Source organism: Urocitellus parryii, chromosome 4, assembly GCF_045843805.1.
Source record: "Urocitellus parryii isolate mUroPar1 chromosome 4, mUroPar1.hap1, whole genome shotgun sequence".
NCBI lineage: Eukaryota > Metazoa > Chordata > Mammalia > Rodentia > Sciuridae > Urocitellus > Urocitellus parryii.
In genome coordinates, this window is record NC_135534.1 from 178,500,540 (window position 1) to 178,528,134 (window position 27,595).

At 49.9% G+C, this 27,595-nt stretch overlaps 1 protein-coding gene across 1 annotated transcript in view; it reads right to left on the reverse strand.

Annotated features, from left to right (window-relative positions):
- Gabbr2 (gamma-aminobutyric acid type B receptor subunit 2) overlaps positions 1–27,595 on the reverse strand; it is a 348,083-nt gene that overhangs the window by 63,522 nt on the left and 256,966 nt on the right. Inside the window, exons 9-12 of the mRNA XM_026415240.2 lie at positions 20,715–20,795; positions 16,742–16,892; positions 13,901–14,033; positions 1,758–1,865 (exon numbers count right to left, since the gene is read on the reverse strand). Of these exons, the coding sequence (XP_026271025.1) occupies positions 1,758–1,865; positions 13,901–14,033; positions 16,742–16,892; positions 20,715–20,795 (473 nt within the window). The remainder of the gene's footprint in view (positions 1–1,757; positions 1,866–13,900; positions 14,034–16,741; positions 16,893–20,714; positions 20,796–27,595) is intronic.

Sequence of the window (27,595 nt, forward strand, 5' to 3'; positions counted from 1 at the left end):
GACACTAAGCCTGGTCTCTGGAGACAGTGTCACATCCCTGTCCACAAGGAGCTTGCAGACAACCAAACTCCTGAAGTTTCCCTTGACACGTTTTGTTGATTGTGCCAGACAGTCGGGGTGTTCTTGCTCAGCGCTCACACGAGGATGGAACAGAAAGGCCAGTTCTTGATTACAGATGACAACATGGATGAGTCACATATTAACACAAAGGAATTGACACCGATTCTCGAAAAACAGGATGAGTTGTCATAAACGGCAGAGCAGCTCTCTAAGCAGAGCTTCTGGATGGGAGGGACCCCAAAACCACCTAGACCAGTGCTTCTCAAACTGGCTGGCTTCAGCCTCACCCAGGGGACGGTGAAATAGCAGGCTGCTGGCCCGGCCCCAGAATCTTGGTTCCTTAGGACTGGGCTAGGGCCAAGCATGGCATTTCTAAGAAGCTCCCAGGTGTGGACAGCCCACACTGAATAGCCCTGGTCCCGGCTTGAAGGCTTCCATGCTGGCTGTGAGCGGGCACAGGGTGCTCTCAGTTTCCAGGGTGTTACCTTTGCAGATTCAACCACCCGTAGGTGGTTTACCACGTGGTTAGGCCAACAATGGTTGTATTTATACCAAACATACAAAGAATGCTTTTTCTTGTAATTATTCCCCAAACAATACAGCGTAACCATTATCTACACGGCATTTACGCTGAACTAGGTACTGTAAGTAATCAAGAGAAGACCCAGAATATACCGGAGGATGTATGTAGGCTATATACAAAGACTATGCCATTTAATATCAAGTACTTGAGCATCCACAGATTTTGGGATCCTTGGAAGGGGGACAGTTCTGAAACCAGTCCCCAGAGGACACCGAGGGACAACTACAACTCCTGGGAAAGTCTAAAACCCACTGATGCTTAGCTACAGCCCCTAGAGATTTGGGTTCAACTGGCCCCAGGTTGGGTGATTTCTTGTAATTTTCAAATGTCCCCATTGCTCTGTAGTGTCCAGTGGGGACTAGGAGCAACCAGTGGCTGGACTTCTCTCACTTACACAGGGGAGTTGTCATAGTGCTGCTGGGCCTGGAGAGCAGCAGAAAGCACAGGGATCTGGTGTCAGGTCTGGAATCTTTGTCCCTTGAATGTAGCCTAAGGTTTTCCTGTGGTGGCCTGGCTGTGTGGCAGGGGCCAGAGGGGCAGGATCCACCCACCTCACTGGAGTGGGCAGGGGCTGCAGCACTTGAAGCACTGTTTCACTTCCCCTCTTTTAGGGGCTCCCCATTGCCCATAAGTTCAAGTTCAGATTCATCTATGTGGTTCCTACCTTTCCTTCCAGCCTCTTCTTGCACCCTGCCCCTGTGACCCCCCACGCCTCTCCCTACTGTGCCCCTCTGGGCCCTCTGACCAGGCCACTCCTATTCTCAGGCCTTTGCATGCACTGTTCCCCCTATGACATGTGCAGAATCCCCACCCTCTCTAGTTGACCAACTCCCCAACACCCTCCAGGACCTGGCGGAGGTGAACGTGATGCCTCCCGGAGTGTCTTGTGCTCTAGAAGTCCCCATGTGTCCCCAACCAGCACCCCTCACTCTGTGCTGTAAAGACTTTGTTAGCTGTATGATGTCCCTGGGAGCCAAGAGATAAGGACTGTGTTTCTTTAAATCTCCAGCAAGTAGCTTAGAGGCCACACACAGTCAGCACCTAATTCATGTCTGTTTGCTAAGTGACACTTAGCAAACTAAGAGAACCCCTGAAGCTGTAGGAGGGTGATTACCTTCTTCTTCATTTTCACATTTTTGAAGATGGCATGGACCCTCCATGTCTTTGCAAACATCGCTCCAAAGGCAGTTGTGTAACCCACGGTGAGGATCCAGGTCCTGACCTAGAGCCCATGAGAAAACGGAGACATTAGCATCCTTCAGGTGAATGGATCTTCTGTCAGATGTGTCACCACCCCAGAAGAGGTCCTCTAGAGGATGGGGACAAATGTTTTCCTTTGCATGTTGAATTTTGCTGGCATCCTTCAATCAAATTTCAAGGTGATGGACTTTAAGTTCTATCAGCCATTTGTCAGGCCCAGGGTACTTGGCATGTACGTGAGATTTAAATCCTGCCTCCAATAGGCCTGTAGTGAGCACCTCATAGAGAGAGGCACAGAAGGTCCCAGCACTGCTGAGGGGTCACTCTGTCTTTCTGTCCTCCCTTTCCTCTCCCTCACCATGGCCAGGCTGCTACTGCCCAGGGTGACCTCAGGAGTCCAGTTACTTAGCAGCAGGCCAGGCTAGATGCTGAGCCCACAATCAGACCTTGGATCCCTTTAGAACTAAGGCCCTGTCTGGCTTTCAGCTGATCCCCAGGACTAAAGTGTGCCCAGGCTGATGACTGTTGGGAAGAGCCATACCTGCAGGCTGGCACAAGATGGCCACCATCTGTTAGCTACTGAGGGCTTGCAGGGTGCCCACTCCCCACCTCCACTGTCATTACTCCCAGACTCCCCCCTCAATGGCTGGACCAGACACCCTCCATCACCCAAGGGGTGTGCAGATCCCTGGAAATGCTCCAGCCCAGGTTCATTCTGCTCTTGCCTTCGAGGCAACGTGGCTATCCAACTTTTCAGAGACAGCACATTTTCCCTCTCTGTTCTCTTTGTGAAAATAGGAACTGGCAGGGTAAAAGGCAAGACTGATCTCCTAAGTCAAGGGAAGGACAACAGCATCCCCAAAATCACTGGGAAATGTGTGTGAAGTGTGACTGCAGACTGGGTACAGGGGGGACTCAGTCTTCTGTCTTCTTTCATTTCAAAAATGAGGGGGGAATCCAAGCCAGGATGAACCTCAGTGCCTCAGGGGCATAGGATGTCTATCTTATTACCCCGATTAGACTCCAAGGGCCCAAGAGAAGTAACAGACCAAGAAGGAGGAGCTTATCCAATGGCCAGGTCACGAATTCCTTCCATTGGCACTGAGGGGCCCTGTAGACCATCCCACTCAGTAATCCATTTGGTGGCTTATCTGATCCCTCAACTAGTGCCATCAGGCCAGAGGTAAAATATAGAGAAATGAAAACAGACAATAACAACCGTCAGGGTGATTATTTAGGAGATGTCAGTTGATGAGGAAACCACTTTACAAATGAAGAAACTGAGGCCCAGTGCATTGGACAGTTTCCCTCCACTGCCCACGTGGCCCCAGAGTGAAGCCTAGAACTCCTCCCCTTGATCAGGAGCAGCCCACTGTCCTGCATCCTCCCAGGTCCAGTCTGCTTAACCCACGTCAGGCTCATCTACACCCTGATCCTGCTGCCCAAGGGCAAGGGCACATGAGGTGGGGCAGCTGAACAGCCACAAGGTACTCTCCTGAGGACCGCGACACATTTTCAAAGCTAATACGCAGACACAACTTAAGACCACTGGTCCACAAGTGTTTTTGGTCATGTCCTCGTATTAGAAAGTCCATCTGAAACACCAACACAGGCAGAGCATGGACATTTCATAAAGGATGGAAAAAGGAAATAATGCCATTAGTTTACATCATAGTGGGGCTGACACAGGTCTCTTCTTTCAAGGCCATGTGTCACACAAATGTGCTGAGTGTTATTAATATCTCCCTTGACCAAGGTTTTCCTTAAAGCAATTATTTTCAGGCCACTTGCCTATTTTGTGAGGGTTAACTTCATTAAGATTCAATGAGATAAATTAAGTGAGTTAAAAGTCGATAATATAAACTTAATCTGGCATCTGGAAATGGCAGTATGGTGCCAGGAAGGGAAAGACAGGATTGCCTGAAGCTGCCTGGCCAGAAGAGCTCACAGCCCCCGCCTGACCATGAGGCGAGCTATTGACTGGTGTCTGAGAATTTGGATTTGGGGTGGGTTCCCACCATCCCCTCAATGACAAACATGGTTTACTGTGCCAAAATTCTTTGTGCACAGAATATAGTTTATGTTGAACACCTGCATTCCTTCGGGGAGTCTGGAATTTGGGGCATAGTAGGCAGGCAGGTACATGGTCCCCTAATAAAACTCCCAGACACGGCTCTGATGAGCTTCCCTGGGAGACAGCATTTCCTGCGCGTTGTCTCTATTCATTCCTGGAGCAAATCCGTGTGTCCCGTGTGACTTCCTCTTGCAAGCTAGCACCTGGTCCTCCCTAGTATTTGCTCGATGCCTTTTTCCCCCCTCTCTGATTTTGCTTGTGTCATCGATCATAGCTGTGAGCGCAGGTGGATGCTGAGTCCTGGGAGCACCAGGAATCCCTGAACCTGGGTGTCCCCCACCCACACTCTCTCTGTATGGAAAAATGTAGTGACTAACCACGATGTCCTTTGGTTGTGGAGGTTCCTGGATGTGACCACCAGAAGCACATGCTAAGCCAGGGTCCACGTCAGCCCTGGCCTCACCTCACACCTGGAGGCAACTTTTAAGAAATCGATGAACTAACAGTAGAGGAAAGCGGGGTGGGAGCAGGACAGTGGGACCCACCAGCAGGGCTGCCTACCCCGCTGGCTCTCTGGGCTACCCTCTGCTGAAGGGAGGTGTTATTTCTCTTCTCTGCTCCTCCCATGTCTGTGAGATGGAGAGGGTGCCAGGACTGGCTCCTCTTGGCCCATTTAAGTGCTCCTCTAGGTTATCATCCCCACTCTGAGCTCCAACCCTGCACATATTCTTGTCACTGGAGGCCCAGGTGACACTTAGGTGACCCCATAAAACCTTCACACTCCGCAGCCAAAGCTCAGCTCATCAGTCTCCCCCTGAGATTCTGTTTCTCCCTGACTTGGGGAATTGTGTCACCATCTGCCTGTCCCCCAAGTTAGGGACCTGGGAGTCACCCATCTTGTCCCTACCTCCCCTGACTCTCCTAGTCCATCTGCAAGCCATCTCCTCTGCCTGCCCTCCCATGTCTCTCCCTTCCCCTTGATCTCTGACAGGTGGGTCCTGGTGCTGCCCGTGGGGCTTTGGCAGGGTTTGGAAGGATGGTCAGGAGGCTGGGGGTGCCAGGAGGCTGTGTTTCCCCCACCATTTGTCTCTGTGCTGTGTCTCTGGAAGTAGCTGGGTCTTTTCACCTAGCACTGGCTCTTTCTGGGCCAGGAAGACTCTCATCATTCTTACAGGGGACTAGGGAGGGCATTTCCTGGGGAGGGCTGCCGGGTGGTGAGGGCTGCCTCTGGGTACCTCAGTATCCCCAGGTTGCTCCTTTAACCCCACCTGCACATCTCTAGTTTTTCCCATCATGGGAGTCTCTCCCAGTGACAAGGGGTTCTGTCTTGTGCCAGGGCCATGCCCGACACTCCATCTCACATTGTGTCCTGGGTCAATGTAGCCCTCCCTTCTATCCCCTGCTGCATCCTGTGTCTTCTCAGGCTGCCAGTCCTGGCAGAAGCTATTTCCTCTGTCCCTGGTACTATTCTTCCTGCATTCTATTTCACATATTCTTTATTTGTCCTCTGAAATCCAAATTCATAGGCCACTGCCTCTGAGAAGCCCTCTCAGACCTCACAGGGAGGTCATGGCTGCCCATTCCCCACAATGTCCACCTTTATGCACATTTCTGCTGTGACATCTGTCTACCACCTGCCTGCCTCTCCCATAAGATGGAGCCACTAAGAAGCAGGGCTTGAACAAGCCCATGAAAGGACAACCACAGAAAGACTGGCACTGATAGCAAAAGAGGCTGAGTATGTGGCCTCAGTGGCCCCTTCCACTGAAATTTGATATGTGATCTTGTAGATAGTGAGCTAAGCTTGGAGGACACTCTGTCAGGATGCTGTAGGGGCATTTCCTGCAGTGAGGGAGGTTTATTTGATGATGTTCCAGGTATACCTTCTTTCTCTATAATCACGTGATGTTAAATGAACTAGAAAGTTCTGAGGGGCTATAATGATTCTGATTTCCAATTGTTCCCCTCCAGAACAAATCTCTACTGAGTCATCACCACCAGATGAATAGTGACTTCACTGTCTCTACAAAGTCTTGAGCACATTCACTCTTGAGAGTTAATGTCTTTCTCTTCCTTTGGCCACAGAGCACTCAGAACCCTGTCAATTGCCTTAGACATACACATTCATGGGGGAAAAGGAAATTCAGGCAGGCAATGTCCATCCATCTCAGCTATGAAAAAGAAAAAAGAAATGAGAGCAAATCTCCAAAGGAAAAGAAAAATCTATGCCTGGAACAGTTTTGTTCAGCTACCGCTCAATTGATGCCATGAAGGCAGAGTGAAAGGTCTTCACTGCTCTTTGGGGGATCAGCAGGGAAATGGACACACAGCCTGTGCTCTCAGGCCTTCTGACAGATGATGGGGGTTGTGGGACACTGAGCCTCCACGTCACCATAGATGCACTTGGCCTTGGGCTGGAAGTCAGATAGAGGAGGCTGTTTGGACACTTAGGACAAGCTGCTTTTCCACTGTTCACAAGGATTCTAGGATAATTTTATTGCCTTCTGAGCCTCACTCCAGGCAGGCAACAGCGAGAGGCAGGGAAAAGAAGCCCCCGACTATCCAGAAGCAACCCAGACCCCTGGCAGATCCTGGTGGGAGAGCCAGTGCTGAGGGTCAGGTCTCCAGGGCCTGCCTCGTCTCCCTGGGGCTGGTGGCAGTGAGATGCAAGGTGAGAGGTCTTTGAAGAAGGCCCCCCCCAGAAGCACGCCAGAAGACCCCACCTTTCAGGGCTCTTTTGGTAAAATCTGCGTGGAAAATCTCCTCTAGAGTTTAGAGTACAGCACACCTTTTTCAGGGGGCTGCAAGAGACTCCAGGCACAAGCAGGAACACATTGGGACTCAAGCCAGGACGAGCAGGGCACCTTAGGAACCTTGGGGCAAATCAGAGGACGAGTGCCTCATCTGGTAGGAGGGATTTCTGAGACGCACACTCTGGTCCTTTTGAAAGATTCCTCTCCTCAAGGCCCTTGCATCAGAAGAACTTGACTCAGAGCAGATAAATCCCAGACTGAAATTCAGCCCCCCCCCCCCCCCGAGACCAATATCCCTATGTAGAACACAAATTGCACAACTGTACTTGGCTCAGGTGACAGAACAACACCGAGGGAGGGAAGAGGCTTTTCTTTCCCCCATCCCCACCTCCTCCCAGCAGGTGCCTCGGGATTGGAAGCTGGGCAGCTTTCTGAAAGTACAACATTCTCAAGATAGGCAGTGGCAGGAGGGGGCGTGGGTGTGTGCTGGGGAGTGGCTGCTGTGTGCCTGCAGGCAGCTCTGTGGATAGAAGATGTGGACAAGCAGGGGCCAGGACCACAGAGGAAAATCTGGGCAGCCATGCCACAGGGGCTGCATGTGCTGTGGAATTTGTGGGCAAGTAAGAGGCAGCTTTTCAGGATGTGCACAAATAACCAGAGCTTACTTGTGGGGGGCAGGGAGCATATATTAAGACTTGCCCCTCCACTTCTGGCCATCACCCTTTCCCCTAACCCCAGGGTGTAGGTCACTGTGAATGGGGGTGACTTGCTGACTTTTGCCTTTTGGTTTACACTGCCAGCCCCCTGAGGGCAGCAATGGTGTGATTAGCTCTGTGCCTGTGGAGCTTGACATGTGGTGGGTGCCTGGAAAATGTTATCAGATGAATGAACGAATGAATGAATGAGTGAATGAATGAACCAAGGAATGAATGGTGAGAACAAGAGAACCCATGAGGGTGGGGTTTGGAGTGGCCCACATGGGACTGTAGGAAGGGAGGGCCTCACCTGTCCATCAGCTGGAGAGTTTAGGGTCCTTGGTCCTTAGTCCCCTCCCTTAGAAGGACCTCAATGGCTAGAGACAAACAGAATAGGGGTATGGAGGTCACCCCAGCAAGAGAGGGTCTGAACCCAGCCCCAGACCCAGTAGGCCCAGGTAGGCTGTTAAGGTTTGGATATGAGGTGTCCCCCAGAGCTCACGTGTGAGACAATGCAAGAAAGTTCAGAGAAGGAAATAAGTGGTTTGTAAGGGTCAGAACCCAGTCAGTGATTTAATCCTGATAGGAATTAACTGAGAGGTAACTGAAGTGTGGCTGGAGGAGGTGGGAATTGGGGCGTGGCGTTGGGGTATATGTTTGTATCTAGGGAGTGACATCTCTCTCTGCTTTCTGATTATCATGTGAGCTGCTTCCCTCTGCCATACTTCCGCTGTGATGTCCTGCCTCACCTCAAGCTCCGAGAAAGGGAGCTGGCCTCCTATGGACTAAGACTCTGAAACCGTGAACCCTCAAATAAACTTTTCCTCCTCAACAGTTGTTCTGGTCAGATCCTTCAATCACAGCAACAAAACAGCTGACTGAAACATAGGCCCTGTTAGCTCCAGTGCCTGGGGCTGCCTCCCTCAGCTATTCTGAACCTGCCAGGTGAGGCCACCCCAAGCCCTGTGGGCATCCCCTGGCCCAGCCTGCTGGCCACCTTTCTGAACTCAAAAACACCTTACGTGAGGACATGGGATCACAGGCCAACAGTCCCCAAAGCACTTATTATATCGCTTTACTACCAACTACTTAAAAGGAAAGAAAGAAAGTAATATGACAGAGTTGTGGCTTTTTAACTAAAAACATGTGACTAATTCCTTCTGGACTTGGATTTGCTGAGCGCCAGTAGGTGTTCCTTGGCAGTCTGTACCCTTTTAGAGTTAGAAAAGATAGGCATCTCTGGAGGTCAGGAAGAGGGCATGTTTTGCTCCCCAACCCAGTAGCTGAACCCCCTTGACTCCATCTCTGCCCAGCTATGCCCATCCTGAATGCAGACTCCCTTTACCAGGAGGGTGAAGACTCTGAAATCATGTGGCAGGACCTGAGCCCAGCCCTGCCAGCTGTGATGGGACCCTGGTTTTCCAAGGTTGGGCGGTGGAGCCCACACACCAGTGTCATCCAGCCCAGGAGCCCTGGTCTTCCCACACTAGTCCTCAGGGGACCAGGTCTCTGGTGCTTCCGTTTCTTCCACATGCTTAGTCTCTAAGACCCAAACACAAAATGAAGCAGCCAGAGCTGATCTTCCCCTTGCTACTCCAGGTGTAGGCTGGGGATGCTGCAGCGCTAGCTCTTGGGAGCATCACAGTACAGAATCACAGGCCATCCCAGATGTTCCAACACAGATCCGCATTTCATCAAGACGCCAGGTGATCCACACCTACGCTGAGCTGCACTGGCCACGAAGGGGATAGTCAAGATGGTAGTTCTCTTTAGAGCAGATAGTAAGTGGAAGGGGACAGAAAGGGCTCCTGGGATACAGTTCATGTCATTTCTTATTACGGATCCTGGATTCACAGTTGAGTTCAGTTTGTGGGAATTCATTGAACGATATATTTGTGATACTATACATATAAATAAGTGTATATTTATATGTCAGGGGCACACACCATCCTGGCTTGTCCCCAATCCAGTTCTGGTACAGCAAAATCACACAAGGCCAGAAGTGGTCATGGATATACCTACACCAAATTGACCAGCACCAACCCCAGTTTCTAGGCTCTTCTTCAGCCCACTTTATCAATGTCTCTCTTAGCAGTGTCCAGAGGTGAACACAGTTACCCTGACAGAGTCCCCCCTTTCATTCATTCATTCATAATGATAATAGCTAACGTACTGAATCTTGCAATGTGGCATGCATTAGGTCCTTCACATACACGATCTCATTAAATCCTTATAAGCATAGTATTATCCATATTTTGGAGAAGAGTAAATAATCCCTAAGGTTCAGAGATATTAATAACTTGAATTTACAAAGCTGGGAAGCAGTGTATTTGGGAATTGAACACAAACAGTCTGATACCAGAGCCTCTCTCTTGTGTTAGATACTCTCATATATCCTGAGGATACATCAAAAATGAATTTATACACTAACATCAATGAAAAGTACACCTTTAAAGGGTGAATGTTACAGTCTATGAATTATATCTTGATTTTTAAAGATCCAAATGGACAAAGATCTTGGTTGGGATAAAAATTGACTAGATCCCTAAGAAATTAGTTGACCTGTTTTTCCTGGTATAAGCTAGCTAACAAAAATCAAAGCATTTCTTAAAAAAAAAAAAAGGAGCAGAGCAGGCATCTTTGTAGTCCAACAGGGAGTCTCTGTCCTGCCACCTAGCAATGCAGGGCAGGTTTTTGACTTTCCTATGAGGTGGGGGACAGTGACTCCTACCTTCCTGGTCAGGTGGCTGTGGGCTCTGGAAGGAGCGGCTGCACCCAGCAGCAGAAAGCAGACCGTTGGGGAAGCAGGGTGCACAGTACTGAGCTCCGCGAGGGCTTGGGCCGGGGAGGTAGTGAAGCTGCTGACTACTGCACCCCAGGATCTCCTGAGCCGGGAGGGTGCTGCAGACCCACATTGGTACTGCAGGCCGGCCACACCTCCTCAGCCCCTCTGCAGAGCCCCCGCCTACCCTGCACCCTGGAACTGGGGTTCTGTCTGTGCCTACCATGCCTATGCATTTCTCTTCTCACCTGGCTCCCTTTCCTGGTTGGCAGGGGCTGGACTTCCTGAGCCAGGCCAACTTGTCAGAGAGAGCAGGCACTCCCTTCCCTTGGCACTAGGGCTCTGGCCCACACCCAGCACCAGCCTCCTAGGCAGCTCTGTGCCCACAGGGGCCACGTTGCTATGGTGATTCCACTACTGACACAGTGTCCAGGGAGACAGCACCATGTAGCTGGAGCTGTTTGCAAGACTTGCTGAAACCGGCACTGACAGGCTGGGAAGATTCCAGAAAGGGTCAGAGAGTGGGGGATGGGAGCTAAGTATAGCTCTTCCCTAGCAGTAGAATTGTGCGTGTGTACATACACAGGTGCTCACACTTGCGCCCACCCCTTGCAGGTTAGAATGGCCCTATGGAGCAGAGACACAGCCAGCCCCGAGAGAGGTCCAATCTGTGACTGTCATGGGCTTCTTCCGGAGGTGGTGTGTGTGGTTTATTATTGTGTTTTATTTTTATATTAAAAACTAAAAGAATAGAAAAAGGGTGTTTATAAGACAGCAGGTAACATTCTACCTCACACCTGAGGCTGACTTTGAGGTCTATCTTGCCCCTTGGCTTTGAAGATTTCTCACAGAACCCAGACAAGGTGACTCACCTTGCCCCTCCCTCCACCTGCCCCTCCCACTCACCCTGTGCTGCATACCAGGCAGCTGTCTGAACCGTCTCATTTAACCCATGTCGCATCTAACAGAGAGTATTATTATACTCATCTTACAGGTGACAAAACTGAGGTCATTGTTTGGGGATCCATTGTTGCCCACCTATCCCAGGGTTTGCTAGGGACAAGGCCCGGGGGTGGGAGGCAGCCTTCTAGGTCCAGGAGAAGAGAACTTAAGAAACCTCATGGAATAAAGGACTGATCCCCTGCAAGTGTTAGAGTACAACTCATGTGGCCCTCAGGTACCCACTGGGGACTGTATGCATGTTCTAAATCCAAGAGCTTCCAGTCCCTCCTCCAGAGAATGATCCAGTAAGTGACCCCAGTCCCAATGATGCACACATTTTGCTGACCCAGTTTCACCCAGAGGAGTTCCTCTAAGCCTTTCTCCAAGTCATGAATGCGGGTTCCCTTTGCAACAGCCCTGAAAGGACCCGACTGCCAACTGTGAATTCCCAGGGGTGTGAGAAGCAGCCCCCGCCTCCTCCCGAGCCTCGTGCCCGCTAATGCCGATTTGTGAAGTGCTTTATGATTTATTCATACGCCCTCCCAGGCTTCCCAGGACAAGCTTCCTCTCACACAAATGAGTGCAGCTCCTGGAATAGAATGTCAGGCTTCATTAAAAGAAAAACGGCGGGTGTGGGGGATGTCCCTTTCTTGAAGCGTTTGTAGAATTCAGGTCAAACTTGAGAAAGCACCTGAGCCAGAACAGGCTTTGGCCAAAACAAAAGTGACCCGGTGGCTTTTCTCTTGGGAGAGGACACTCTCTGGGTGGGGAGCTTTCTGTGTCTGCCTTGGTATCACCAGACTAGCCCTGGTGCCATTTTCATGATTGTCATCATCATGACGTCCTTGAATTTGTGGGGGGCTCAAAGCACTTTGGAGATGGAAGAGGGAATCCTCATACTCCTTCTCATTGAGCTTGGTAGGGAGCCTCAGGACGGCCCCGCACACAGCTCCACACTGCCCAGGAAAGCTGAGCACAGACAATGATAATGTCATGAAAGGGCAGGGCCTCATCATGCATAAAAGTCTTGCTGATGCAGCAATTTTGGGGACTTAATGGGCTTCTCGCCTCCCCTGATGCCAACACCCCCTCCACACAGCAGTCATTCCAGCGCCAGAGGGTCTTGCAGTGTCAGGAAGAACCCTGCTAATCCATACCTATAAGGACCTCTGAGGGGCTTGGTGTCTTTGGAATCTGACCCCAGGCACTCTGAAGCCAGGTGCACAAGGAATGTTTGTCTCTTGTAATCCTGTCCTGACCTCCCAGGAGGGCAGAAGGAAGCAGGAGGGGCACTGCTGAACTTGGAACAAAAACCCTGGGTGAGAAGCAGGACCTACGGAGCCCTGGAGCTCTAGGGGTTAACCTTCCTCCAGGTGTACCCCCAGAGTGGAGGGTGCCTGAGCACACCCGGCCTCACTGCCTCTTGTGGTGACTGGGAAATGACCTTATACTTCTCAGTGGAACCTTTAGAATAAGGTGAGTGTATCTGTAGACATCTCTCTGGCTGGATGATTCACGCTAAAATTACTGGCAACACCAATTTCTTGATGCTGTGGGGCAGTCTGATTTAACCATCTGCAGGAATTAGGGGGCATCATCACCTAGAACACAGGATCCCGGGGGCCTCCCTGGTTTCCTCATGCTGTCTCAGAGCACAGGAACTAGCTGTTCCTGGAAAGTGGCCTGCCACATGTTTTAAGGGCCCTTCACTCACGTATCCCTCCTTGCTAGGCTTTCACCCATCACTGTCTGGCAGTGGGCAACTTGAAACTTCAGAGCAATAAATGAGACCTAAAGAGACGGCTGTGCAAAAATGGGCCTCCTCTGCTCCCAATAGCTCAAGAGAAACAGCAACCACAGAGAGCAGCTTTTGCATTAATCTGGTCCACAAAGATGTTTTGCTAGCCCCTGTAGCTCTGATCTTCCAGGTGGAGAACTGAGTGAATTGCTGCAGTTAGGTCAATAAAGAGACCCAAATGGCTCACAAGTTTTGAGAGGTCACTATTGTCCAAGTCCAGAAATAAATTACAATTGGTTCCCATACTGTTAACTTTCAGCCAAGACTGACTTAGTTTCACACAATTGCAAAGGCATAACTTAAAAAAAAAACATAATAACTAAAGGGCATTTCTTTGGATATTAAAAAAATAAATGTTAATTACTTTTCAAGATGATTTTTCTAAAATATGGTAAATAAATCATATTGTGTTGGGCTTCTTTAAATACATGCATCCTCAATGGGGATGATACAGCCCCCTGGGGAGTCAACACTGGTTCTTTTATGTGGAGAACACCAATCTTTTATGTGTATGTACATACAGTACACACACAGACACAGGCATTTCTGGTATTACAATTTCGTGGGAGAGATGATTAGGAAAACATGTTTCCAAAGGCTCCTGATGGGAGCAATAATGAAAAAGAAAGTTGGGAAATAACACTGAAGTAGAAAACCCTGCTACAGCTTTTCTGAGTGAAGCAAGGTCAGCCACACAAACATCTTTTGTCACATTCTGTGAAGGTCACCCATGTAACCAGAGGTTTCCTCAATGACCCTGACCCTGACTCGATGCTGAGAAGTTTCTGGTAATTCTCTTTCCTCCCTTTTCTGGGGTATCCCATCACCTTACTTTCCAGGCAGCTCATGCTCCTTCTGGTCTGAAAGTGATCTCATACTCCCCTGTCGGGTTGCAGACTGCTAGGTGGGTCATTTCCTGCTTATCTGTGTATTTTCATGCATTTCTAGGTTGGCATCTGTGTGGGGTGGCTGGGGTCACCAAGAGACCCTTATGTCATATGCCCATGACTTACAGTGCAGAGGGTTTCGAAGGTCTTTTCCGAGACAAAGGATCCATCAAGACCAAAGAGAAAAATGGAGGCGTAGGAAAGCATTCCTCCGAGGATGATCAGATTGTTCATGTAGGGACTTGACATCTTGATCAGCCTGAGAAGAAGAAAGGTGGCACATTTACAGAGGGGCTAATCTGGTCAGTCCTTCAACACACTTCCCAGGTGCCTCCAGGTATGCGTGGCGGCCAAGGACAGATGGGGGGAGAAAGATGGAAGCCCTGTTTCCCTCACTTCCTGATCCTCACTGACTAGGGGATACTGCCCTTCATTCAAGGACCCAGATGACTATGCATTTCTAATTGTTGATTTTCCTGCTTCCTTTATCAAGTTCACTCATCTCTCCCCTAGAAACCGGTGAACTTGATCTGTTGCCTCAACTTCTTCATTTGTTAATTTTCAATTTTACTCCATGGTGCTAAGTCAACAGGTTCTTTTGGCCTGGGCTGGGAAACATGCCAATCTAGGGAATTCTACATTGGAGTGACCTTCCACAGTGAGGAGGGATTCTGCTGAGCGCAGACATCAGGGAGGTCTGTGGGTGAGTATTTGGAGTTGCTTAGGAACCCTGTCATCAGGTATCCAGTGAGTTATCAGCAATGGCTGCCTCTGAGCACTCAGGAAGCTCACACTAAGGGCCACGTATGTGGTAGAAACAGTTCTCCCAATCACTGTCCCTGCCCTAGGAGGTGGATGATAGAGTCCTCATCCCCTACCCCTACCCATATCTTCACCAGCCTACAGTTGGGAACATTCTTTATACCCCCAAACTCTCCAATGCTTCTTTTCCACTTCTGTGAGGAGTTCTGTGGTAGTTCCCAGGTGCCCAGCAAGCCAGGACGAAATGAGGCTGTCCAGGGGCTGGAGTTACCCTTGGAGGTACCTGGCTCTCCAGCACAATCAGCTCAGAAAGTTTGAAGTTTTCTGGCCCCACTATGTTCAGGGACTCTTTGGCAGATTGTAATTATAGTCAGTTGTTCCCTGAGTATTTTTCTTTACATTCTGCAGTTCTATTCATCCTTCACATTTTAAACATGCAACATGTCAAAGCAATAGGAAAATAAAAAGCTTGCTGCTTTTCTGTGTGTATGGACTACATACAAAGCTTCAAGTTGGAAATTCTGTGGACCAGAGCTTGGACCTGCCTCCCTCTAGAGGCACATCTAGATAAGTCCCTTAACCCGACTGAGTTTCCTGGCCTGTGAAACATACTGGTTGACCATGCTGTCTAGGGTCCCCAGGGCATTAAGCTGGCACTGAGCCCCTGGGGGTCCTTTCATAAACCCGAGGCTGAAAAGGGCCTTCATTCTCATTAGCAGAGCAGACTGGGGAGGGCAGAAGTTAGCAGACTTCCAGGAGAAGGTGGCCCCTACAGGATGGGCGGCATTTAGGAAAGTAGAAGTGAGAGGGATTGGGAATCATATTGCTATTTATTTCTTATCTCTGCAGATTTTTCAATAGCAAATCCAGCTAAAAAATGCAGTTGGTTTTGCCTATTTAAAAGAGAATGGCAATGTACCCTAGGAGACCATGAGAGGGTAGTTAAGGAATTAAAAGAGCTTGAGCTTATGCTGGGGCAGCTTGCTGTTCTGATGGGAATTCTTGAGGCGGGTAGGGAGGCGCTTGACACTAACTGGGAGCCAACTTTGTGTTCAGCTTGGAGGTACAGCTACCATTTAAGGGTTGTACCAAGTAGAAAAAGTTGGTTCAATCTTTTTGCAGCAATATACCTGTTATTGTGGTTAATAAAACAACAGGTGAATAAAACTCTAATTTGTTCTTCAGGAAATGGGTTAGATCTAAGCAATTGCTTAAAAAAACAAATCCCAAACACCAAAAATATAAAACCCCCCACAAGAGCCTGGGGCTTCAAATACCTCCCTTGCAAGTAGGAAGAGAAGCTAAACAGTTTTCCTTGGAATTCATGTTGTTCCTGGTAGCCTGTGAGGTGACACAACATGGCTTCTGGGCATGGTGTCAGATATGAGGTGCTGCATCAGGCACTGAGGCTGCCCCCCAAATAACCAAGCTCTGAGCCCTGCTAGGCTCTCCCACAACAAAGCAGGAGCTGCCTGCAGGGATTCACCATGGAAACCAAAGAAGCTGGCTGTGCGTGGTCAACACCAGCACCTGGAGTGGGGCCTGTTTGACCCACGACTGACCAGAATAATTCAGAATGAAGCTCTGTCCTTGGGAGAGTTAGGGCATATGTTTGGGAAAAGCAACCAAAACAAAAAACCCAGGGGATAGGTCCTCGCACATGTGGACAGCAGTCTCCTGTCATGGAGGTTGGGGGTTCTTATTTGTAACATAGGAAACATCAGGAGGGTCAAGTGAGATGATGTAAGAACGGGGTTTCTGCATTGTCACATGTTCCAACTGGAGTCCCCCCTCCATCAGTGATTTCCAAAGATATCTGGGAGGGGGAAGAGAAGCTGGGGAATTCTGTCTTCTGGATTTCTACTCTCAGATCATATAGCATGCTAAGTATATCCAAAGAGCTGAGAAGGTCTGTGGACTTGGAGTCTTCTATTTTATTTAACCTGGTCTTCTCCAAACTCAGTTGACCAAGGACTCCTGTGTAACCAGTAGCCCTGCCTGTGTGTGTGTGTGTGTGTGTGTGTGTGTGTGTGTGTGTGCATGTGCACGTACCTAAATCATCCTGGTGACTGAGTTACACACTTCAGGAAACTCTACCTAAGAACTTTTGTGCCCCTTGAGAATCTGTCATGTGAAGATCCTAACTTGGACCATGAAGTTGACAACCCAGATGGTGTTATCCTGGAAGAGGGCCTAGCAGCTTACTTTTGATTCCGATTCTTGATGTTGAAGAAGAGAAAAGCACTGGCCATGATCATGCCGAGGATGGTGAGGGCCGAGAGGATGCTGTAGAGAGGCAGGGAGATCTTCCGGAGCTGCTCCAGGATGATGGTCTTGTCCTTGGGTGGTTCGGATCCTATAATGTCAAGGGGAAGACATCAGTGGAGCCCAGTGCAAAGTCACTCCCCAGGGACATCCTCATGTAGGTGTCTGTGACATTGGCCAGACTCTTGCACCACAAATGTATCCATGGCACATCTATCTCCTGAGTGAGCTGGATCGGTGGCTGGCCAGTCAGCCCAGCAGGGAGCCTGAGCCAGGACTTATTTCTTTCTCTAAATAGAATCAATCAGGGGTTTGCGATGCATTTAATAGCCATTAGAAGACTAGAATTTGATTTGGTCTAATTACGCTGTTGAAAACGATCACCATTCATCCCCAAAGGTAACATACACTTGGAAGGCTCAGGGCTCAGTGATGTGAGCAGGTACCACTGGGTGCCATTGGGGTGAGGATCTTGGCTGTGGCCTCAAGGACTCTGCTCCTACCCACACATGATAAATGATCACCCCTCAACAGGGCAGACCTCCCGCCTGTCAATTCCGTGGTGACACAGATGTGCTCTGGCTGCAGATTTTCTGCCTCAAGGTCATTATATTATACAAGTTCTTTGGTTTGCTGTTTCCATAAGACTTGCTAACTGTGGGGGGCAGAAGCTACCTTCCTTTCCTGCCGATCTAGGACTGGACTGAAACTGTGGGGTTCCATTTCTCGATGTGACTGCAGAGCTGCCCTGCTCATTCATCAAGGGAGCCAGAAACCTCAGGGGCCCTGAGGGTCTCAGAGAAAACACATCTCTCTGCATGGTTGCAAAATTGCCCTGTTTTAGTTTTACCAGGTGCAGGCTGGTTTGAGATGAGGGATGCAGGGACTCCCTCAGCTTCCTGAAAAGCCCTTTCTTTCTTAGGTACTATTTCAGGTCAGGTTTCTGCTGTGGAATTGTGAAACTTCAGGACTTTTCCCTCCAGTGGGGATACAGGGATGTTGGATGCAGGGGAATGGCTAAAGCTGGGAATCCCGGGAGCTCCATTAGGGGTCACAATGACCTCCCTGGGAGTGTCATGGACACTGGCTTCATTTATGCCTCTGTTCCCCAGGAGACAAACCAGGATGGGCACCAGAATGGTGGCAGGGGTGGATAACTCCCCCTAACATCTGTGTTTAAAAACTTTGGCTCACAGGTTCAAATGCGTTTAGAAACATTCAATGGATAAAAAAAGAGTTGGAGCTGTCTAAGAAATCTAGGGAAGTTGCCAGGTTTGAAAACAGCTGGGAACCTGCTGGTGTGTTCAGGTGAAGCCTTAAGTGACTCATACAAAGTGACATTTATAAAATGAGGGCTTCAAGGGCTGAAAGTCAGGGCAAAAGCAAACACAAGGTAGAGGCAATATCCTTTATTACTTCTAGAAGTGAGAGTTTAACATCTGGAAACTTCTTCCCTACTCTGCATCACCCTGGCCCCACACACTGAGACTGCAAGAAGCTGGCTCAGGCCCTTCTGGCTCCCAAAATCAAGAGAAGTTCTGGGGATCAGAAATAATTTCCTCTTGGGACACTGAGTTTTGGGTAGAAGGTGATATGGCCACTAGTGAGTTTGGGCCCTAATGTTTAGAAACAACTTCAGAAAATTAACACCAACTTCTCCTTTTTATTCCAACCTTCCCTCTTTCCAAAATGGTGCCTCCACAAGATATATCTCCATGAAGATGGTATGGGAGCCAAATGGTAAGGGTGGACCAGATGCATTAGTGGGAGCGACGACCCTGAGTTTTCTTTCTTGCTTCCCATCCCGTTCATTCACTCCTTAGTTTTCCATTCGCCGCCATTTGTTCATTCATCATGATTGACAGCCACCTTCTACCTGTCAGCCATTCCCATCTTAGAGAGGGGCAGCAGTTTTCTAGGTGTTGAGTGCATTTTATAGCTAGTAAGTGATAAAGCTGGCAGAAGTGGGGCCTGCGTCTGCCTAACTCTGAAGCCTGTGCTCTACCCACTGTGCCATGGGGTCCTGGCGGGGTGAGGACATGAGGCACAGGACAGCCGCAGCATGAAACAGGCAGTGCAGTGTCCCCTAATGGAGCCAAGAGGCTCCAGAGAGGAGACTAGGGGGAGCGGAGTCCTGGGAGATGAGTAAGTCTTTGGGGTCACCAGGAAGACAGAGCACAGTGGGCAGAGGCACAGGGGTGTCACAACATCTGAGGAACTGTAAGTAGGGTGACTATGGAGATTTGAGAGACAGAGAATTGTGGGGTGGCCCCTAAATGAAGGCCTTGGGGACACAGCACACAGCAAGACCCCCTCTCTGTGAATGAGCACTGGGGACCATGCAGGGCTCTGAGCAGAAGTGAAGCATCCTCAGTTCAGTGACAACAAGGCCCCTCTGGCTGCTGAGGGCAGATGGGACTTGAGCAGCCACAATGGTGATGGAAGATGGCAGGGGCTGGTGCAGGGAGTTGGGTGAGGGAGGCTGGAGCTGAACTGAGCAGAGATACGGGCAGGAGAGGTGGGTCCTGACTCTGGAGGCATCCTGACGTGGCTCTGGATTCAAACACTAGTGTTCAGTCTCTGGGCAGCGGAGAAGGACTGAGAAGCAGGCAGTGGGCCTGGCCTGGCAGGGCCTGAGCATCATCGGTGATGGGCGGGTACCCTGACCGTTCTTTAGCAATTGCCCTGGCTCCCCCTCCACCCACTGCCATTGGTTTTTCTTCTAGTTATGTCTCATGATTTTATTTTGTACTTGAATATTTCCTTCAGTTTCTAAACCCAGAATCCTTATTCAGTAAACCCTGAGCAGACAGGCCTAGCCCTGGATCAGGAGCCACGGTTACAGGCCTTGCCTCTCACAGCCTGTATGAACTTGAGGTGACAAGTTCATTTCCCAATCTGTACAACAGGGATGAGAGAACTTGCCTACCTACTTTTCAAAAATTTTCTGTGGCACCATGAAGTAATGTGTTATATGCTCAGTGATGGTTCCCTTAGGTGGGATAAGAAGGCCCAGCTGAGTGTGGAGACCACACTCAGGAGCCACATTGGAGGCTGACTGGAGCATTGCAATGTCCTTAAAGTTGAATTCCATAGATCCAGTGGACGTGTAGGGACATGGCAAGTCTAACCAAAGGGTCATGGAAGAACCTTTTCTGGTGGCCTTGGTTTTAAGAAGGCACAGAAAGCTAGCCATCCTATCCATCCATCCACCCACCCACCCACCCACTCATCCATCCATTCATCCATTCATTTATCCATCCATTCATGCATCCATCCATCCATCTATCCATTCATCCATCCATCCATGTGACCCCATCATGTATTACTTTTTCAATCAGATGTCACTGAATCTTCAACATGTGCCAGACCTGACTGATATCAGGAATCTGGAAGGAGGATCATGGTCCAAATCACAATTTCAAGGCAAAGTGATGGTGGCCATAGGAGAGGCAGAGACAAAAGTCAGAAGCAAAGAGTTAGCTGGCTGGTCAAGGAAGGCTGCACAGAAGTGACATTTGACCTGATTCTAGAAGGCTAGGAGGAGTCCTCTAGCAGAAGAGAGGGAAAGGTCTTCTAGCAAGAGCAGCAAGTGCAAGAGCTTATTGCCAATCCAACCAAAACCTTTCACAGAGTTGGAGACATAGCTAAATTTAGCTGGACCACCTTTCAAAAGAATGACTGCTGGTCACCCAATGGCTTAAATATCTCACTCTGTGAAAATTCCAGGAACCCATTCCAGGTTCTGAAATGAACATGAGTGATTGGGACCCTGTGTTCTGTAAGGAGTAACTGTTTTGAGGCTGTGACCTTGACCCCATGAAATCAAGGACTCAGTTTATCCCAGTCCCCAGACAATGTCCAGCCTTGGGAGTGACTGAGCACCTTCTCCTCTGAGAAGCCCCTGCCTTACCTTGGAACCTGATGGTGTCATTGATGATCTCCAGGGTGTCAGCCACAGCGTTGTACTCCCCCACCTTCACTTCCCTGCTGTCTGGAGAGAGAGAGACGGTGGCCAATTAGACGGGGATCCTGGGTGTATGTCTGGCTCCCATCCTGGCACTTTCCAGCAGGCTTCGTTCCTTCCAGGTGGAATCACAAAGCCCCCAACCCAGATAGGTTGGGACCTCCTTTCCCACCATCTCCCCAACTGGGTGTCCATCCTCTGCTGTGTAACTCAAAGATGGAGAGCCCACTCACCCCAAAACTGGACTCTATGCTTTTATCAAGTTCATTCTGACCTTTGAACCATCTCCCCGCAGCTTCCCCCTGCTCCACTGGCTCTTCCCTCTGGGACCACACAGACTGTTCCCTCTATCTGGGGACCAACCTTAGAGACTCAAAGACATAGGCCCATCATCCTCATGGCAAGAGCCCCTACACCTCCTTACGGAACTTCATTTCTACTTCCTGCCCCACCCAGGCCCTTCCTAGGGCCACACTCCAAGGAAGATGTCACTGTCTTTCTGGTGAGTATGACTTGGTCAGCAGGGATAGAGGGGATAACCCTCTGCCCCACTCTGGACACCTGAGCCCTGACAATCATCTTCGGATGAACTGAGCATCTTTGGGGGTCGTGTTGCTCTGCGGCAACACACTGAGCATGGCTTCCCGCTGCCACTGGATCCTCCTGTGCACTGATTCAGTGCATTTTCAAACCCTCCTCAGGTGCACCAGACTTAGATCCTCCCCCTCACTATCCCATTGCTGGATTTGGTCATTGCTGAGGTTAAGATGATGAGGACTGACCCGGAAGGAGGCAGGAGGAATGGAGAGGGGGATCGGATTTGACAAAGGTTTCTTTTTTCCAGGTAAAACAGACACATACGATGATCAACTAGGAGATGAAGTGTGGGCAGGCAAGTCATCCAGGATTCCAGGGGTGATGGTGACGAGTGCTCAGGTCCCATGCCATGAGTGGGGAACTCAGGAAGGGGTCAGATAGAAGGAGTGGGGAGAAAACAAGTCTGTTTTGGGTGTGCTGAGCTGAGGTGCTTGTGGGTCACTGAGGAGCTGTCCTGAGTCTGGAGCCTAGGGCAGAGGTGTGGGCTGGGGGCAGAGTTGAGGCCATCATCAGCATGGAAGCTGGGGCAGGGGGCAGGGATGAGACCTCAGGGAGAGTGAGCCCAGGAGAAGAGGGCCAAGAGTGGCATCAGGGAAACACTGACCTCTGGTGTGGGCAGAGCAAAGCTGCTCTCAAAGGAGACTGGGAAGTTCTGACCAGGACCCCAGGAGCAGGGTGCTGGAAGAGAGGGGCATCTTAGAAGCCAAAAAAAGGGACAAGTTCACAGTGGAGGTGGCCAGCAATGACAAGTCTCTGAGACTGGCACAACAAACCCCTTGAGCTGGGGTTGGTGACTTTGGTAAATGGCAGAGATTGGTGACTATAGGTGAAGCAGATTCAGGGAAAGGTGGGGGTCAGAGGAAGGAACACAGGGAATGACAGTGGAACCCCAGGGTAGAGCAGGCTTTGACAAAGATGGGGAGCAGACAGGAAGGGCCGAGGGTAATTACAGAGCCCCTACCGTGGTGCTATGTTTAGGGTACAGTGTGAATGTGTCCCCAGAGGTTCTTGTGCGGGAAGCATGGTCCCCCATGTGGCAGTGCTGAGGTGAAGAAAACTTTAAGAGATGGGGCCTGTAGGGAGGCATGGAGGACACCACCCTCCGTTGGGATTCATGCAACTCTAAGGGACACTGTTTGGTTCCTGTGAGAATGAGTTGCTAAAGGGCTTCGGACACCCACCCTGACTCCTCTTCCCCAGTCACCGCTCACCACCCTCACACAGCCCCCATCCTGTGGTTCTACCCAGCATGAGACTCAGAGCCAAGGTGAAGTTTGGCACCATGCTCCTGAACCTTCAGAACTGTAAGCTAGATGTATCTCTTTATAAAAAGTACCTAGCCTCAGAAACTTTGTTACAGCAACAAGAAAATGGACTAAGTCAGTTGGCCTGATTTGGACTCCTTTGTGCCCATTTCTTGTTTAGCTCTGACGTGTGAGGAATAGCTGCTCTTATTCCTACCTTACAGTCCAGGAGGTGTAGGCTTCACACGGGTCCCCGATGATACAAGGGGAAGATCCATATTTAAACTTTGGACTTTCCCAACAGTCCATGCTCGTCCCAGCAGGGGCTGCCTCAATGGGATCCCTATAAGGTGACAGTTTTATGTCCTTTGCCTCCTGAACTCAAAGCTACAGACAGCCCAGCATGAAGGGCCCCCATATGTGCAGGTGGGCCCCAAGTGCTTCAGACCCTGGCCAGCAAAATGCCCAGAACTTACAAAGGAATTTCAAGTGGCTACCCAGGGAAGCTGCCTCTTCAGTTTGTTCTAAGTGAATTTCTTTGCAGAAGTGCAGATGCACCTCTGGTCCCTTAGGAACACCAGAAGAGGGGACAGGGCATCCCCTGGGTCACACTCCTGCCTGTTCCTTTGACTGTGGAGGTAGAAGGGAAGCTGTAAAAGTCATTTCCTTCTCTCTGCAAGGGTTCCTGTCCGGGGGGGGGGGGTCATCACACTGTGCAGGTAGCTGTTGCTTGCCTGGGTCACCAGGCTCCTAAATGTCACATTATCACACTCTGCTGGGGCTCTAGCATCTCTGCTCTGGCCTTTTGAAGTCCCCAGCCCCACAGATGCCCCAATCAGCTCCTGCTACTCATAGAAGCAGAGCCTGATTTATTTATTTGGCGAGGGGAACAGCACATGAAATATGCAGGATGATCGGAATAAATCATCGGGAGCCAGGAAGTGGTGTGGCTGACACCCCATGGCGCCCCCAGCCACACAGCCGGCCCCACAGTATATAGTGTCCCTCAGCACCAGCACGGGAATAAAGCTCAGCTCCCCACGATGACCATAATCACCATAATTTCTCCCTGGGGGCAGGACTTGGAGGCTGACAGGCACTTGACAAGTTCCTGCATTTAATCCTCCTGGCAAACCGTCAATCAGGCCTAATTCCCCCAGTCTAAAGAGGAGGGTGGGGCCTCCAATAGGTTAAGTAGCAGCTCATGGCCACATGCTGGGCACCTGAACTCAGTCCTTTGGCTCTCAATTCAGTGCACTGTTACCACTCCTGCAGTGCAAGGCTCTGGACACTCAGCCCGTGTTTATTGAGTGCCTACTGTATGCCAGAGCCAGCTCAAGATATTTCATCCTAAAGAACCTTTCAAAAGCAGCCCCACAGGTGGCAAAAGGTTAAAGTTACTCCCATGCCCTTGACCTTGTCCTTGGACATCCTGGGTGCTGAGGAGATGCTACACTAGTCTTCTGACTTAATCAACTCATACGTCGTTCCACAAATGACATGGGACACCTGTTTTGTGCCAGGCTGTATGCTGGGGGCTGGAGGGACAAAGATTGAAAAAGAAACCATAATCTCTGAGCTTGTGTGACTGTAACTGAAATCAGGCACCCTCAGAATTGCCAGAGGAGCACACACTCAAGGTGCCCAGCCTGGGGCGTAACCCGGGGAAGTGGCCAAGTAAAGGTAGCTATGTTATTCACGGTCAGAGGAGCGGTGAGCTACTTGCTAGGGTCTCAAACACTTTCTATGCGTCGTTTCTGCTATCCACTCCCACGGTGGTCCTTCCATTGGAAAGGCGGCTTCTCCCTCATTCTATCAGGTGAGTATGCCCACGCCCTGCTGCCTCCTCCAGGAAGCCTTCCCTGAGCACAGCTCTCCCCTCCCAGTGTCCCAGCTGCTGCAGGCTCAGGGTGCTGGTCAGAGCTTTGCCCTGGGTGTATCTAAGTCTTCTGATCCCTGCTGCCCAATCTGTTCCTGAGTGGAACTTGAGGCTGTGTTTTTGCTGCCCTGGGCAGTACAGGGCCTCATCCCCTGCATTCTCCCAGGGTCCCTCCTGGGCCTGCCGAGGGAAGGTTTACACCCTTCTGTTCTTCCTTGGCCTAGCTGAGAGGTCTCATTGACAGGACCAGCACTTTGAACTTCTAATGCTTGTGTTCCTGGTTAACACCATCAGCTAAACAGTATCAACCGTTTATTTGGATCCTTGCAGGTGGAGACTGTAGACCAGGGGTCTGTGCACAGCCTGGAAAGAAGGTCCATGCAGGGGTCCTGAGCAGGAAGGGCTATAGCTATGGGCGGGCCTTCCTGGCCTATGCTCTGCTGCAGATTGCCACTTGCTCACTGTGGTCCTCAGCCTTGAATGGGCCTTAGAGTCACTCAAAGTTTCTAGAAAATACAGATGCCTGGGTTCCATCGTGAGGGATTGAGGGGTGGGTCATGGATGACAGTATTTTTAAAAAGTTCGTTAGGTTGAACCTAATGTGTAGCCAGGATGGAGACCCACTGGATTAGAACGAGGGCCCTTCAAAGCTGACATTTTATGGTTCTCAGAGGCTAAAAATACCATGAAACAAAGAGCCTCCTTTCCCACAGAAGAACACTGGTTCCTTCTTGCAGTGCAAAACGAGAAGTGTTCTCTTTAAAAGGCACATTCTTTATTTCAGATTTTGGATTTGGATGCATAAAGAAAATAGGTCCTATTGGTGAAAATTTGACTGCCAAAAAATGTCCAGTCTGAAAATATTCTCTGGCTGTGGGCCTAGGAGCGTCCAGGAGACAGCTGGGCAAGAGCTTCAACCATGGCGTGGTTCTGCCTCCTTCCTGGGCTGTGTCTCCCAGGCAGGAGAACAAATGGGCTGCCAACCCTCTGCTTTAGGTGGACCTGCACCCTGTGACATGGGCCCTACACTCCATGCCTCCAAATGTCCATTGTCCTTTGGCTCTGGCTCTGATTTGAGGGAAGCATATGTATGCTTTGAAATTTAATTGTGCACGCGCGCACACACACACACACACACACACACACACTCACACACACAGATCTGGTGCCTAACTTTGGAGTGTAAAACAAAAGATAATCATGGCTCAACAAAAATCGGTTCTATAAATGCACTGAATTCCAGGACCCCAAACAAATCCCAAACTCAGACACAGGAGACAGCTGTGTGCTAAAGACAGCCTCCTCCTGGGTAGGGTTGGCCTTGTTGTGGTTCTGTGGATAACCCTGGGGAAGTCTGTCCCCTGCTGGGTCTTGCTAAACAAGTGGGCAGAATGCACCACGGCCTCTGACCCTCGTCCTATGACCCTGAAATTGCTTTGAAGGGTCTTGCTTCATGGGACCTCCTATCACAGGATCTGACTGCTTGGGGGGCTTGCTCCTGATGGCCCGCCCATAGCTATAGCCCTTCCTGCTCAGGACCTCTGCATGGACCTTCTTTCCAGGCTGTGCACAGACCCCTGGTCCACAGTCTCCACCTGCAAGGATCCAAATAAACGGTTGATACTGTTTAGCTGATGGTGTTAACCAGGAACACAAGCATTAGAAGTTCAAAGTGCTGGTCCTGTCAATGAGACCTCTCAGCTAGGCCAATGAAGAACATGATGACCATGTGGTGACCATGGGCCTTGACTGCTTCTCTTCCTCCAAGATGAACAGCTGCTCCTCAGGAGGGAGTTTCACTCTCACCCACCTGATTTGGTGCCTGCCTAGGACCAGACCCAGCAAGTAGCTCTCCCCCATAGCAGCAAGTCTGAGCAGCCGCCTCAACATTGCAGAGCAGACATGGATGCTGAGCTTCCTTGGCATACCTGCTTCTCTACTGTCCCAACAATGCAGCACTGCCACATTTTAACTAAATCCATCCATCTCTGCGTTGAGATTTTTAACAGGCTGGGTGGACACTGGCCAAATAGTTCAGGGCTAGCATAACCTGCCAGAGATTTATGTGTGCCCTAACTGAACCAAACTGGCCCAAGGGCAAGAGCCACATGCCTGAGGGACCCATCTCACACAAGAGATGATGGCACAGAAGCACCTCCTCCTTGTGGCCATGCTCACTGCCTCTTCAGAACACAGCCCAGATGCCACCTTTTTCAAACATCTTCATGGAGTCCACCAATTGGAGCTGAGTGTCTCTCCTGTGAATGCCCACAGACATCTGTTCGTTGGACTGGGAGCCCCTGAGGACAGGACCTGCCTCTTACCCAACTTGGCACCCCCTGTGCCCACCCAAGGCCTGGCATGTAGGGGATGCCATGGTTGTTGAGAAACTTCAAAAATATGAACCACAGGACCAAAACAAAGGGCAGAGTGCGGGGAGGGGTGGCGATATTTATCCACATGAAAGTTTAAATAAAACTCCTGTTTAACAACAACTTCAAGTTCATAGACACATGACAGAGCAGGAGAAGCTATTTGCAAAGCTAAAAACCAAGACATGTTTGATATCCAATTGACAGCAGGAACTCTTGTGAATCAACCAGAAAAAGACAGCAAGCTCAAAATAAAAATGGTCAAAGGGTCAGAACTGACGATGAATAAATGACTAATAAGCACAGGAAGGAAGGCCCAACTCCTTAGGAATCAGAGAATGATGTTTAAAGTCCTGGTGGGATGTTACTCTATTCTTTTAGACTGACCAAAAAAATCAGAGGTCTGGTCAATACCACATGTGTATGGGACAGGAACATAAGGACCCTTTGGTCAGTGGGAGTGGACATGGGTATGTTCATTTCTAAGGACTTCTGGAAGGTTTTAGGCAAATTCCATGTGCACACGCTTTCTGGTCTAACAATCTGTTCCTAAACATTTGTCCTACAGAAATTCCCAGGTGGGTCCATAAGAAGACACGCAGGACCCATGAGGATGGGACTTGATGGTCATTGTGGGGTGGGGGATGTGGTGGATATGCCCCCTGGAGGCAGCAGGGAGAAACTGTGCCCTAGGTATGCACCCAGGAGCGGGAGGCATCTTAGGAACAAAGTGCT